Here is a 14,557-nt window from a genome sequence, read left to right as displayed (position 1 = left end):
GAGGCGCGACGCCAACATCGGCACGCGCATGCGTCGCCGCACACGGCCGCACCGGTCCAGTTGGCGCACCGCCGCCTGCCAGGCGTCGGCGTGCAGCGATTGGCGCACGCAGTCCATGACACACTTGGCGTTCTCCGTCTCCACGTGCGTCACCACCGGGCCATTGAACTCCGCGTCGAGCGCTGCAACTTGCTGCTCGCGCCCGCCAATGATGCAGAGCGTCACTTGCCCCGTCACGCGGTCGAACGTCACCGTCTTGCGCGCGGAGCGCACACCGGTGTAGATGGCGAAGCGCGCATCAACGTAGCTAAGGAAGTACACACCCTTGTACTGCTGCGTCTCGGAGTCGTCATTGACACGTATCGTGTAGTTGAACTGGTAGCGTCGCACAGACTGGTGCTTGCGCAGAATCCGCTGCACCACACGCGCCACGGGAACCTCCTTGTCACGTGTTGTGGCCGCGCGCACGTGCTGAAGTGCCGCCAGTAGCGGCAGCCGGTCCTCGGAGTGCACAGCGAAGTACGCGCTGGTCCACACCGACATGATGGGCGAGAGGCGACGTGACAGCGGCATCAGTGTGTAGTCGCCGCACTGCGCTGCTTCTCGCAGCGTTTCGAAAAAACGCGTTGGACCGCCGTAGAGGCCGCTGCCCGTCGCCATGTCCGCCAGATCCAGCGCAGAGATGGAAAATACGCGTGCGAACACGTACAACAGTGCATTCGCACACGGAGAGGGCAAGACGAGCCGCATGACACCAGAAAAGGGCGAGGTGTCAGTGGTGAGCGGCGAGTTGCACCAGCTGGTGTCTTCTGTTGCAGCAGCATTCGCGCCTGCAGATGTCTCGCCTTCTGTTGAAGCTTGACAGTTACCATCTTTAGTGTTGTTTATCTTACTGCTGCGGCTACGATACGAAGTGCGTTGTGGGTACAAGCCGTGGCGGTCCATCCACACACCAATGCGCTCTGCATGCTCTGCCGCACACGGCTGTGAGTCGAACACACGCGCGAGCTCTAGCGCCACAATCATTGCGGTGTGCTCAGGTGACAACCCGCTTGACCCTGCAGAGGACGAGGGGGACGAGACACACCTTCGCCTCCGGCGCAGCGCCATCATGTATTCCGCTCGCCCTTCTGCCCGCTGCGGGTGCCACAGCACGCTGGGCACCGCGAAGACTGCGGCTACCGTCATGACGTTCTGCAGGTACTGCACCGCCACTTGACACGATTCAAAGAAGTCCGAGAGCGACACACCAATGAGGGCGGCGAGCAGCTCCACATCCACCCACTGCAACTCCTCCCGCTCCTCGCCCCTATCCGACCCTGCAACAACAGCAGCAGCAACTATCGCCTTGCCTTGGGCTGCTCCTCCCACCGGCGTGAAGCCAGAGGGGGCGAAGGCAGTAAAAGCATTGGTACCGGTAGCAACCCCATCACATGCATCCTCAGATGCGCGGACGCGACCAGCGAGTCGAAATAATGGAAACGGTGCGGGAAAGCGGTGTAGCACTAAGCTTAGGTACAGCGCCCCTCCCCGCAGCACCGCGGCACTGCTGCTCGACATCCCTGGTAGCACGAACAACAAGGCCAGGTCGTAGGCGGCACGCAGCACTGCTGCGAGGCTTTCCCCAGCAGGAAACACGACACCTTTGCCACGCTCCATCAATTGCATCCGAGAGAGCCACTCGTAGAAGAACATGTACAGCGCCACGGTGCCGCCCCCACCCGATCCCGCAGCTGCACCGCCAGCCTCCTGCGCGTTGCCACCCCCGTCGCCGCCACCATCACTGCCACCGCCGTCGTCTTCGCCACCGCCATCGTCGTTCTCCATTGCAGGCAGATCCTCCACAATGTCATTCATTGATGTCGTGCCGGCGCCGGCGCCGCAGTGCCAGCACTTCATTTCGCTGTCCGCCGACGGCACCCACGCGTCCTGCATTCCACACTCAGTACAGCAGGGCGGCCGGTACGACCACCACACGAGGTACAACATCTTGTCGTACAGACGCCACGTGTGCCGCGTCAATGGATCCTCCAAGACGTCGCAAAAGGCTCCATTGGCGAATGGATGCTCCTGTTTCAGATGCTGGTGGCTTTGGTGGTTGCTGTGATCACTGGTGCAAGGTTCAATAGGGACAATGACACCGTTTCTGCCACTCAGCACGCCGCTCGAGGATACAAGCGAGGAGGAGCGCGAGGAGAAGGAGTGCAACACGGCCTCCACCAGCTCGCATAGGTCCAGCAGCTGACTGCGCTTCAGCGGCGTGAGATGCAGAACCATCGCGCCAGCGTGTCAGCAGGTGGTGAAAAAGTAAAAGGGCGTATCGCGTGTGTATATGTGATTAAGTGAGTGAGCGTGTGTAGAGAATCCACCTTCACCAATTAATATCCCTCCTCCCTTTACCTTTTCTGCACAGGGGGAAGAGACAGACATGAAAAGATTGAAGTGTGGTGTGATGAGAGCGGATGGAGCAGTGGGGCAACGCCCCGTCCGTGCCGCGCTGCGCTTTTAAAACACCACCATCCACAAAATGAGTGGATGAGCGAGCACATGAGTGATCGTTTGTATATAAGTATATATATATAGCACGTTAGTAGCGGCGGAAACAGTACGGCAAAACGACAACAACAACAAAAAAGCAAGATGACCAGACAAACGAAACAAAATTACAGATACCAAAACTGCGCCGCAGCCAAACCACTCGGCTGCACTTCCATTGAACTCAATGGCTTTTCGGTCCCTCTGCCCCCCTCCAGACCGTTCACACACAGACGCACACAGACAGAATAGTCTAGATCTCACCCCCACCCCCCGCCCCAACGAAGAAGAGGAAGAAGCAACAAAAACATATGCCACTTTTCGCACCTTGTATCCGTCACACATTGCATTCAAAGCCACAGTCTAAAAGGGATTCGTATTGACGCCTTCATTAGTAATACTGACTAAAAGAAGACTCTAAAGGCATCTTTAACTCACCTTACGCACAAAGCGGATAGAGACGGATGCGGCGGGCCTTTCAAAACTGACACTTTGCAACAATATTTGCAATAAAAATAATGGAAAGCCCCACCGCGATGTGCCAAGCGTAAGATTCGACCATTTCTCTCGCAGCCTCCCCCACCCCCCAAAAAACAACAACAACAACAACACCGAAAGAGAGTGAGAGAATGGGCGACGCTCACATGCAGCAACCTGAGACCGTGTTGCCCTTCACATTATCCCCGCCTGTGCTCTCCCCAAACCCACGCAGGTCCATCTGTCGCCCCTTCGCAATGGTGTGTGGGGAAAACGTCACCAGCGGGAATCGTCGCGCCGACGCCGACGATACAGCAGCGGCACCATCAGAAGGTGTTAAAGGAGGCGATTTTCCTGTCCCCACGGCGGCGAGTCGCTTCGCCTGCTGCACCGCGCTGAGCGACAGCACTAGCTGCATAAAGGCGTGCGTGACTCCCTCGCCGTTGAGCGCAGAGGCGGTGAAGTGCCGCATCCCCAACGCGTGAGCAACTTCGTCCGCCTCCTCGTCGCTCACGACGCGCAGGTTGCGCAGGTCCGTCTTGTTGCCCAGTACAATGCAGACGCAGTCCTCACACGCGTGCTGCCACACGTGTGCGGCCCACATAGGCAGCCGTAGCAGCGTGCTGTCCCGCGTCACGTCGTAAACCAACACAGCACCCACAGCATTGCGGAAGAAGACCGTGCTGATAGCTGTGCAACGCTCCTGCCCGGCGGTGTCCCAGAGCCGCACCAAAACGCGCTCCGTTTGTCCCACACGCGCCGTTGGCACCTCCACCTCGCGCGAGGTGAACTCCACGCCGAGTGTGGGCGGCGTGTGGATGTCAAAGTGGTTACAGGCAAAGCGGGAGAGCAGATTGCTCTTCCCCACGCCGCAGTCCCCGACAAGGAGCACTTTGTACGTCGGGAAGAAGGCGGACACAAAGCTTCTGGTGCTGCTGGCGGTTGGTGCTGGCACTGCCAGAGGTGGAGGGACGCCGTAGCATTGGGTAACATGATTGATCTTGTTACTATCGTTGCTCTCGCTCATGTTCTTGCTGCTGCATCTGCCTCCTCCAGGCGGTGCCAATGGTGAAGGGGAGAGGGCGCGATGACCATCTACAACCACTGCCTCCTCCTCCTCCTCTTTCGGCTTCCCCCATTTTTCCACCTCTTTCAGCCGCTGTGGCGAGGATGGCATTCCTCCCTCGCCCAGACCTCACCGCGCTGCCACAACACCACAGTGTGAGTATTAATGGGAGGAAATGATAGGAGAGAGAAGATGGTAGAGGAGAGACAAAATAACCGAAACGCAACGTTTGTTAACTGCACACCCACACCCACACCCACACAGACACTGGCTTATCCCTCTCCCTACTTTACACTCTCAGAGAGAGAGAGAGAGAAGAGAGAAATTCTCAAACAGACGCCCACACGGTGAAGATGCAGCTCCTCACGCACGCCCACAGCAGTAGTAGTCATACCTCTGCCGCTGCTGCCACTCCGAAGAAAAACACCGCCCCTTCCACGCGTATGCACATGGGCGCGCACAACAACAATGACCAACACACACACACGCACACAAACACGCAAAGTGAGGGGCGCTACATTCGTGCCGCGGGATATGAGACGATAAGATCCAAAAAAAACAACACACATATGCAAATAAGCATACACACCCACCTCATTCAACTCAAGCCACAAACATCGCTAGTTTTCTGCAGAAGCGCAAATAAACATAACGAAAAACGAACACCAAAAATGATTGCCCTCAAGGACGGTCTACAGATGACGCTGCTCTCTCCTCACGTGTCTGCTCCACATTTCCTGCACGCTCACCGCACACCCGACTTCCCAGCGGAGTGCGGCGCCGCCAGTGTGCGAGTCGCTGACGAATCATGCGCTCCGCGGTCCGTGGCGCCATGCGCACGACACTCCCCGCCTCGTCAATGACGTCACTGATGGAGAGCACGTGGCGAATCGCCCATATATGCAGCCGCAGCCTCTGCCCGTTGCTCGAGCGCAGATAAATGTCGTCGTTGAAGACCCATCGGTGCGCAATCGACACAACGTACATCTCGAGACAGATGAGGATGTTCTGCAGCGCCGCCGCGAACTCCTTCGCGGAGAAGAGGTGCGTGTCAGGTATCACATTATAGAAGACCAAAACGGAGAGCAGCACGCCCTGCCAGAAGGTGAGGAACACAACGGCCTTGATCGCTAGGAACTTCACCGTCGGTGAGTACACCTGCATGTACGCCTTGGTGGCGAAGTAAAAGTACACCAGCGCCGTGAGCGCAAACGTGACGCTGATTGTGCGTACCAGTGCAAAATACGGGTAGAAGTCCTTCACATAGAAGAAACCGTCGTGGTAGTAGCCGTTGAAGTACAGCGGCACCGTCACGAGGGTCAACAGCGGGTTCACAATCATGTACTGTGTCAGAAAGAGCTTCCACAGGAAGAGCGTACCCGCATTCAGCGGGATGGGCGCGAGGAAATAGTTCATAGGGAACACATGAGGCATAAAGCGCGTAGGCATCATACCTGTTTCGCTCTGCTGCCTTGACGACAAGAGAGGCAACTCCAATTCCTTTGTTGCACGGGGACTCTTATTGGTTTCTGGTGTTTTTTCTCTTGTCGGTTCTGCAACAGCTACACCCGTACGAGATCCACCACTCGTGTTCATCTCATTCACCTGAGGTTTTTGCTGACCTACTTCTCCTTCTCGCTTATTGCGTGTGCACTCTGTACGCCTTGCCCTCGTCTCAGCTGCACTGGAGCGAAGGACTCCCTTGCTCTCGCCCTCGTTATCATCATCTTCCAGCTCAATGTAGCCATCCCCAGTGCCGTATTGGCTCCACAGGTACAGCACACGCTCCTCACCTTCCAAGTACTCCATCAACAGGAAGTAGAACTGGTAGATGACGTACGCCTCATACGTGTCTCGGATGAGCGCCACAATAGTGGCAGCGCGATAGATCAGGAGTGCGATGAGGGAGTCCATCGCGTAGACCGGAACAAGGAGAATGATGCGGCAGATCAGCCTCTGCTGTGAGGGACAGGTGTAGGCCGTCAGGTGACACAGCACCAATAAACCTGTCATACCCAACGCGGCGAAGGACGCCACACCGCTAATCCAACATAATGCTTTGTACGCCCCAACGTCGGCACGAATGTACAAGACAATGAAGAGCCCAACAATGGTTAACACCACAGGCACAGACAACAGGAAGAACAGTAGATGCATGCGGTCCACAATTTCCGGGCGGCGACATGGAGTCACGCGCCCGTCTTTACCGTGAAAGCAGTCCTGCAATCCCAGCTGTTGCTGTTGCTGTGAATCGATCGGCATACCATCAACCTCACTGGGTCTATACACTATGGGGCAGCCGGAGTCAGGGAGAGCGTGACCCTGACGTTGCCGCTGTTGTTGTTGCTCCAATGGAAGAGCTGCACTCACCGCTTTGTCATCTGGAGACATCAATGTATTGCGTGCGCCCGCACGTTGTGTGCCCTTCCTACACCTTCCCTCCTGCTGCCCTTAACAGAGTAAGCGAGTGGAGTGACTCAAAACAAGTGTAAAAAGGTGAAACACACACACACGCACACGCAGACACAACGAAAAGAACCAAGAGGATCTGCGAGGGGGAGAGTATGGCGAAAAACTCTGAGTCAATGAATAGAGTGGATACAGTGGTGGTATCGGGTGAAAGATCTCTCCCCACAAATTCCACCACACTCATGCGTGTGTGCCTCATGCCATCAGGTCCAGAAACGCGCTGGCGTTCTCCACCGCCTCCTTGTCTTTCTTCCTAAACACGTCATAGCCATCATCCATAGCGTACACTGCGTTTGTGTGCTGCTGCGGCGTAAAGTCGTCGCGCACCACACCAGCATACTTGTCCAACTCTCCCACCACCTGCGGCGCATAGTGAATCTCGCGGATGCGCAGAATCGTTGCGGCGTGTGGCGCGTCGACCCAACGCACACGCCGTCGTCCCGGCGTGGCGAAGAACGACACAACGTTGCGCATCCTCTTCTGCTCCTCTACGTCAGCTGTCACCCGCACATTCTCCAGCAGCGGCCGGCCCACTGCAGTGAAGCGTTGACCCCCAACCATCAGCACCTTCTTGAGTGCAATGCGGCTGCCGATCTCCGCACGCAGCCGTTGCACCGCAATGACGTCGCCCACCGCCACCTTGTATTGATGATTGCCACAGTACACAACGGCGAACCTCGGGCCGTCAAGCAACGGCTGCAGGGTTTGCGCGAGAAGGGAGTTCGCGCAGTGCACACGGTTCATGCCCGGACGCCTCCTAGAATATCTGTGACGATGCACTTTTGCTTCCCTTCTCCTTTTTCTTTTTACGTTGCTGCTGTAGCAGTAACAACGGGTGGGGGAGAGATCCAAAGAAAACAAGACAGAATGCACAAGATAGAGGGGAGAGCACGAGCCTGCCATGATGCACTTAGTGCGATGGACAGCCCATCTTACTTCTACTCAAGCATCTATACCAATTTGCTCATCCAACTCTCACTTTCACTCACGCACCCTCTTCGTCCTCACCGTCAAGGTGTCAGCGCACTTTCAATGGCCGACAACGACTGCAGATACCAACCCAACGAGCGTGGCTCTGTGGGATTCCTTTTGCCTTCCCCACTGTTGTCGTCCACCGTCGCAAGCATCTGCGAGTGATCCCCATTACGAACAATACTGTTGTCCGAATTCGGTGTCACTGCATGATATCCTCCCTCACTAGGCGCAGAAATCACAGTGGGCTCCGCCTGCTGGTGATTTTTCCCAGTGGCCTTCCCCTCCAGCCGATTAGGTGAGGTGTAAAAGGCACTCGTCAGTGCGGCGACATCACCTGCCCCTTTTGGTGCTGCAGACAACACGCCAAATTCCCGCGAAATGAGCGGTGGCGGAGGCGGTATCGGCATACCGAGTTCCCGCTGCAGATGCAGAAGTGCGTGGAGCTGCGCTACCGTCTCTGTCAGCGTAGCACATGCTACCTTCTTCTGTCGCAACGCTTCCTCCAGTTCCGCGACGCGTCGCCGCTTCTGGTGCAATTCATGGCGCAATCCACACGGGTCATACACCTCCACCAGGCCCGGCCGCATCGACGCTTCGTCCAGAGGCAACGCCGGATCATTGTTACAGTGCTGCTGCGGCCCAACGCTCCACTGCTGGAGCAGCAACTTACACCGTTGGTCCATGGCGCACTCCCACGCGTCAAAGGAGTTCACATACGCGGCCGACAACTGCGACAGTCGGTGAAGAAGTTGTGCCGTGTGCAGATCTGCCGACGATTGCGCCTCGCGGTACTGCTCGATACGCCTCGCCATACCTGCCACCTCCTCCACTGTCTTCTGCGTGGCGTGGGCCTGCTGGTGGACGGTCTCCTCCCAACGCCGCGCCTCCTCCTGCGACTGCTGCAGCTCGGAACGCAAACGGCAAAGTTCAGTGCAGAAGCTAACGGCCACCACCGACCACTCCTGTTGGAGAAGTTCGCAACGAGCCATCATTGCATCGTTCCACACGCTAAAGGACGCCAAATGCACCGCCTCAACGCAGTGGAGGCGACGCAGCGCTTCCTTCTGCTGCAGGACGAGTCGGTCGCATTTCAGCTGCAGAGTTTGTACCTGTCCTCTCGCGGCTACAAGGGCTTCCTCCACACGATTCACTTTCGCGGACAGCTGCGCCGCCTCTTCTGCTGACTGCGCGGTGGCCACGATGCGGGCCTGCTGCTGTGTCGTCTCCGCCTCACGCATCTGCTCCCTCGTGCAGTCTAGTTCCCGCCGCAGTACAGCACTTTTTTCGTGAAGGGCGGCTATTTCCTGCTGCAGAAGCTGCCGCACCTCTGCCTCCTGTCGCGCCGCGTGTGTTTCCGCCACGTTTGCCCCTCGTCCATGTGCCGCCGCCGCAACGCGCGCCACAAGAGAGGCAAGCTGCATGCGTCCAACGCGGAGAGCCTCGTGTGGGTCCTCCACGCGGAAGCGCTGCGCATCGTATTCAATGACGTTGCTGCTCCCACCAACACCGTCACAATCACCATTCACACTATGCTCAGAGGCGGACTCACTTACCACCCTCTGTGCCTCGGCCTCAGCAGTGGCCATAATTCCCGCCAACGACAGAGCCCAACGCTCCGCCTCCTCCTGGCTCTGCACACTCTGCTCGTGTGCCATCTGCACGTCATGCTTAGCTGCGTCAAGGCGTTCCTGCAGCGCTTGCCGTTCAGCACGCCACTTTTGCTCATCCGCCGCATAGGTGCGCTGCGTGTCACGTAATGCGGCCCTCTGATCTTTCATTTGTGCCTCTAGGGCGTTGCATCGTCCCTGCAGCTGGGCGAGAGCCTCCAGTGCATCTTGCCGCTGTCGCTGAAGATCCGCAATGGCTTCCACCGCTGCGGTGCCGTTGCGGTCTGGCGTTGGCATTGGTGAGGCTGTTGTGGCGCACCACGAAGAGAGTTGCCGCTGTTTTTGCTGACTCGTCTCCAGGCACAGCTGCTGCTGTTGTTGCTGGTGCCGCTGTCTCCTAAGCGGCGTGGTGGTGTCGTGCGGTGCACGAGTGAGACCGCTGAGCTCCTGCGGCGACGAACTCGACGAGGCGCCAACAGCCGTGAATTCCCGTTCCCCATCAACGCCGTTAGCTTCATGGTAAAGGGTGCGTCTCGTCGTATTCTGGTGGTGCACCATGTCCGGCCCTGTCGCGCACCCATTCACAACTACTTCTGCTACTCTTTCGGTTGCCGTCATCGTAGACGCCTCCCCAGGCAACACATCGTTGATAGAAACATTCGCTGAGTGGCCCCCGCGCGTGTTGGACGACACACTTCTCGCCGCTCGCAGCGAAACCGACAACATCGATTGACGGGAGTCGTTTAGGCTAGCACTGGTGCACTCGACAGTGGTTGTGCTCAGTTTTCGCAGAGCCTCGTGGGCATCTTCGTAGAGACAGAGGAGAACATTGTGGCACGCCTCCAGCTGTTGCTGTGCGTCACGTAACATCATGCTCATCAGCTGCATTTGCCCACTCGACGATGGTGACAACGTGGATGATGATGATGTTAGGGGAAATTGTTGCGGGAGCACATCATCAACGTCGTCCAGCGGCCCTGAAACTCCTCTGTTTTTCTTCGCCGATAGACCACTGACGCTCACTTTTGGCGGCGTCGTCACGAGGGCGTCCGTGTCCCCCTTCTTCTCACTCTCGTGTGGGCATTCCCCCGTCGAATTGTGTGTTGGGGCGATATCGGTCGCTGCACAGCTGTGCTTCACGCGGAAGCCCAACTTCCGCGTATAGCTGTTGTACACCTCCTCGTAGCCCACGCATGTCATCACTAGCTTCTGCAGGCATTTGCACGCCTCCTGCAGATGTGTGTTGAGGACATCGCTGCGCCGCTTGGCCTCGCGCACGGTGGCACGTTGGTGCTCCAGCTGCGCCTCTGCTTGACTCCACCGCTGCTGCAGCTGCGCACAGTGATCCTCCATGGCGAACACCGCCTCACGGGTCTCCGACTCCTTCGCCAGGCTTGCACGCGCAGCCAATACATGTTCCTGCGCAAGCCGCTGCAGCGCGGGAAAAACGGATTGCTGCAAATACTCCGAGATAGCAAAAGCTTTTGCAGCAGGGGCCCACGGCGACACGATGGGGCTCTCCATCATTTGACAGCGCTGGAGCTGGTAATGATGACGATCCGATCGCCCTTCTGCTGCGGCTGTGTTGTTGTCAGCATTACCAGCCATACCGTAGTGGGGAATGAGGGATGCGCTGCAAAACTGCTTCAACTTATCCGTACAGTCCAGTATGGTACGTAGAAAGGTGTTACCTTCTGGATTCTTATCAACTCCATTTGCCCCCACAGCTCCTGTTGCTGGTACTACAAATTCCCTTAATACCTGTGTGGCGCAGTTATTTGCGAAATGTTTGAGGCGCTCTTTCAATGCCTCTGATACCAGCTGGCATGTCTCATTCAACTCCCACAGAGCGAGTTGATAGTGACAGCCACAGTAAATGTCCTGTAGAGAGAAATGACGGGGTGTGAAAGGCCCGTTGAACACATACGGTGCCACGCTTTCTCTGTACGCGAACAATGCCACTCGATGTGCTGTGCGCAATGCATCCTCCACCGTGAAGAGGCGTGGAATGGCCTTCACAGTACTGATGCTACTACCACGCAATAACAAGGGAGGCAGTGGCTCCATGGCACGCATCGCCAGAAGCAGCCCTTCCGCGACAGCCAGAAACAAGTCTACGGCAGGGCGGACTCCATGCCGTATCGCCGATGGCAGCGCTGCGTCAGAGTCGCCTCTTGAGGAACACCACACGTGGCCCAACAGAAGCAACCACTGTAGTGCATCACGAGAGCATGATGATGATCCCCACAAGCCCTCTTCCTCTGTCCGCCGAGGTTGCTGCTGCATGAGCTCACACAACAGATTCGGTAGACTTCGAACATGATCTGCCTTCCCGGTGTATTTCTCCACGGTTACTGGTCCTTCTCCCACGACAGTGTAATAAAAGGACGGACACACAGCTGGACGAGCGGCACAACCAAGGCGAAGGTGCTTCACTTCTGGTACCGTGCCAATTCCCACTTTTGTTGGTGATGATGATGGTAATGCTACTGGCAGTGTAGGGGTGCAGTACACTTTTTTTATATGAGAGGCCATGCGGCTAACAAACACTGGGCGCCCCACAGCATACACAAAGTCTACCACCGACAGAAGTGTTCGCCACATCGGCGACTTGCTCGTACCAGGGAAGCTCTCCTCTCCAGGAATTCCCGCCTCCAACAACATCACACTCCACGTGGACCACCCCTTCTCCTCTTCACCCACATCATTTCCGGCAAAGCACTCGTGACCATTAAAGGACTGAATCAGTTCTGATGCAACAACAGTGCGCACAGTGGCACCACCAGATGCCGCCTCTCCGTGCGTCTCACGGCACACGAGCCCTACTAAAAACGGCTCTCGGCTGCTACGAACTCCTGCGTGCATCGACCGTATTCCGGTGGCCCCTGCTACAACTGCTATGATACGCCTTGCTTCTTCTTCCTCTTCCTCCTCCTCTGTTTGTTGACGGACACCTCGCAAGGCGTTTGGCTCCACGTTAGACTCATTCCGCCTCTCATCTCCGTCGTGGCGCTGCCGCAAGTGTCGGCATAATCCACGAACCGCAACTCGAAGTCGGTCCATGTCAGTCATCTCCCTGCTCATCCGTGTATTGTTTTCGTTATAATTGTTGCCACCGCTGCATGCCTTCCAGAGGGTCCCGCGGACCACTTTCTCCACGAAGGCACCATCAAGAGATGGGAACTCTTCCTTCGCCCCTTGGCCTGATGAGTCACTCACATCACCGCCATTTAGCGGAAAAGGAAGACCACACTCACGTACACTCGATGGTGGAACACCCTCAGCCCACAGGCGGGCAGCGTCCATACAAAGCGCCTTCTCCTCTCCACTCCACACAGACGCACGGCACGACACGGACTCTTCGGAAGCCTCATCCCTGCTCAACCGACTGCTCACACGAACCGTTGAGGAAATAAGAGCCTCAAGAGGAACTAATGAAGGCGGATCGCCACACATGTGATGTGATGAGTCCGCATTGAAAGCGTTAGGCTGGCACGAAGAGATATCCACGCATAGATGATTGTTTCGGAAAAGACAAAACGGAGCTGCCATAATTATGTGGGTTTTTGCAGCACCTCCTTTCGCAACTTGCTCTCTCCCCTCTATCTATCTCTCTCTCTCTCTCTATATATATATATATATATATATATCGTTCTATGATTGTCTCGCTCCGATCCACAGAGCCCTTTCGCTTTGATGCAAACCAGTGATACTGGTATGTAGTGCCAGTTACACACCACGGTGTACGTGGCGGAGGAGTAGAGAGAGAGAGAATGTGTGCGAAAAAAAAAAGGATGGTATGACATACAACGCCAGACTTTACGGCAAACGGCTAATACACAGCTCCAATTATTACATCTATAGTAAAATAGTAGTAATGATAGTAATGAGGATTTGGTTCTCGCACCGTCCGCAAACTTGCACACGGGCGGTAGACCACGGTACAATGCACCTTATTCCCTCACCCAGTATCACAGCAAGCGTCATCAGGCGCTCTGTTCGGGCACCCTACATTACCGTTCACCGCAGCGGGTAATGCAGATGCATTCCACCTCCCCACCCCCCAAACAACGGCCATTTAGATACTGATTTAGTTATGAATAACTTAGCTTGGCGAAGCGGCATTGTTTCTGTTTGGAGGTTTGTATACTCCGGCAGACGGCCGGTCTGTTGGTGGCTTATATGCCCCTGCTGATGGACGGTCTGTGGGAGGCTTATATGCCCCTGCTGATGGACGGTCTGTTGGAGGCTTGTATGCCCCTGTTGATGGACGGTCTGTGGGCGGTTTATATGCCCCTGCTGATGGACGGTCTGTGGGCGGCTTGTAAGTCCCCTCTGAAGGTTTATCAGTTGCTGTTTCTTCTGCACCTTGAGAGGGCCTGTCTGTTGGGGGCTTGTATGCCCCTGCTGATGGACGGTCTGTTGGTGGCTTGTATGCTCCTGCTGACGGACGGTCTGTAGGGGGCTTATATGCCCCTGCTGACGGACGGTCTGTAGGGGGCTTGTATGCTCCTGCTGATGGACGGTCTGTGGGCGGCTTGTAACTTCCGCCTTCAGCTTTTGTCGTTGGGGACGCAGTTGCCTGAGTCAACTCTGGCGATGGATCTTTCTTTACAGGCACATTCCCGCTCACCACATCCTCCAGCGTTGGCAGGTCTGCTGAGCTGAGGTTTATACCGCGCGCCAACGTGCCTGTTGCCTCGCCGTTCCCACGTGCCACGAACTTTCGCGCTCCCGACTTTTCGGCAGCCTTTGCAAGGAGGTCCTCGACAGATCCGGACTTTAGCTTCATGTCTTCCCAGCCCTTGGCCTTTTTCTCGGAAGTCTTGACTACTTGCATTGCAACTTCCGTGGGGATTTCCTTCTTGTTCAAAGCATCGCCATCATCATCACCACCACCTGCAGCCCCAGCTTCTACAGGCGCGAGGCCTGACGGCGCTGCAGCCCCTTCTGGGTTTGCAGGAGGTGGTTCAACCGTCCCATTGTTGTTGTCGATGTTTCCGCTGCTCTTCGCTTCCATTGCTTGAGTCGTCGGCAAGACGCTTGTACCGGCACCATCGAGCCCGCCAAAGACTTCTATGCCGAGCTCCGCACGTTCCTTCTCGGAGAGCTCGCCAGTCTTGGCCTTCTTCTTGCCACCCGCGAGTTTCTTACTCTTCTTGTTGAGAAACGAGTCCAAATCCGTCATTGGCTTGATTGCGTATCACGAGGTAGTGTGCCGGCGACGTCGCGGCCGCACCGTCACACGGCTCTTTTTTTCGACGCGTGCACGCGTTTGTTTGTGTGAGAGAGAGAGTGGGTTGAAAAGAGAGAGACACAGGAGGAGAGAGAGAGTGCGTGTGTGCACATGTGCGTTGAGAGGCCACGGCAGACGCGGGCGTCCCACCGCCACCAGGCACACCGGCCCGAGCCGGTCCGACGGGTGCCA

At 56.5% G+C, this 14,557-nt stretch overlaps 8 protein-coding genes across 8 annotated transcripts; 3 read left to right on the top strand and 5 right to left on the bottom strand.

The window, feature by feature from the left end:
- Positions 1–658: 658 nt before the first annotated feature.
- DQ04_04281070 (hypothetical protein) lies at positions 659–862 on the top strand (the record flags this gene model as incomplete). Its single annotated transcript, XM_009313470.1, has 1 exon — positions 659–862. The coding sequence occupies one exon, from the start codon at positions 659–661 to the stop codon at positions 860–862; it is 204 nt and encodes a 67-aa protein (XP_009311745.1).
- Positions 863–955: 93 nt separating this feature from the next.
- DQ04_04281060 (hypothetical protein) lies at positions 956–1,219 on the top strand (the record flags this gene model as incomplete). Its single annotated transcript, XM_009313469.1, has 1 exon — positions 956–1,219. The coding sequence occupies one exon, from the start codon at positions 956–958 to the stop codon at positions 1,217–1,219; it is 264 nt and encodes an 87-aa protein (XP_009311744.1).
- A 474-nt stretch (positions 1,220–1,693) lies between these two features.
- Positions 1,694–2,107, top strand: DQ04_04281050 (hypothetical protein; the record flags this gene model as incomplete). The annotated part of the gene is made up of 1 exon (XM_009313468.1): positions 1,694–2,107. One exon carries the CDS (start codon positions 1,694–1,696, stop codon positions 2,105–2,107), a length of 414 nt encoding a protein of 137 aa, XP_009311743.1.
- A 1,068-nt stretch (positions 2,108–3,175) lies between these two features.
- On the bottom strand, positions 3,176–4,189 carry DQ04_04281040 (guanin nucleotide-binding protein; the record flags this gene model as incomplete). Its single annotated transcript, XM_009313467.1, has 1 exon — positions 3,176–4,189. The coding sequence occupies one exon, from the start codon at positions 4,187–4,189 to the stop codon at positions 3,176–3,178; it is 1,014 nt and encodes a 337-aa protein (XP_009311742.1).
- A 570-nt stretch (positions 4,190–4,759) lies between these two features.
- On the bottom strand, positions 4,760–6,469 carry DQ04_04281030 (putative transmembrane protein 184A; the record flags this gene model as incomplete). Its single annotated transcript, XM_009313466.1, has 1 exon — positions 4,760–6,469. The coding sequence occupies one exon, from the start codon at positions 6,467–6,469 to the stop codon at positions 4,760–4,762; it is 1,710 nt and encodes a 569-aa protein (XP_009311741.1).
- A 273-nt stretch (positions 6,470–6,742) lies between these two features.
- DQ04_04281020 (large subunit ribosomal protein L21) lies at positions 6,743–7,291 on the bottom strand (the record flags this gene model as incomplete). The annotated part of the gene is made up of 1 exon (XM_009313465.1): positions 6,743–7,291. One exon carries the CDS (start codon positions 7,289–7,291, stop codon positions 6,743–6,745), a length of 549 nt encoding a protein of 182 aa, XP_009311740.1.
- Positions 7,292–7,557: 266 nt separating this feature from the next.
- On the bottom strand, positions 7,558–12,585 carry DQ04_04281010 (hypothetical protein; the record flags this gene model as incomplete). The annotated part of the gene is made up of 1 exon (XM_009313464.1): positions 7,558–12,585. One exon carries the CDS (start codon positions 12,583–12,585, stop codon positions 7,558–7,560), a length of 5,028 nt encoding a protein of 1,675 aa, XP_009311739.1.
- A 649-nt stretch (positions 12,586–13,234) lies between these two features.
- DQ04_04281000 (translation initiation factor IF-2) lies at positions 13,235–14,317 on the bottom strand (the record flags this gene model as incomplete). The annotated part of the gene is made up of 1 exon (XM_009313463.1): positions 13,235–14,317. The coding sequence occupies one exon, from the start codon at positions 14,315–14,317 to the stop codon at positions 13,235–13,237; it is 1,083 nt and encodes a 360-aa protein (XP_009311738.1).
- Between the last annotated feature and the right edge of the window lie 240 nt (positions 14,318–14,557).

The sequence above is a fragment of the Trypanosoma grayi genome (assembly GCF_000691245.1).
Source record: "Trypanosoma grayi strain ANR4 Tgr_428_V1, whole genome shotgun sequence".
Taxonomy (NCBI): Eukaryota; Euglenozoa; class Kinetoplastea; order Trypanosomatida; family Trypanosomatidae; genus Trypanosoma; species Trypanosoma grayi.
Note: the sequence above shows the minus strand (reverse complement) of the source record. Positions and strands in the feature narration are given on the sequence as shown.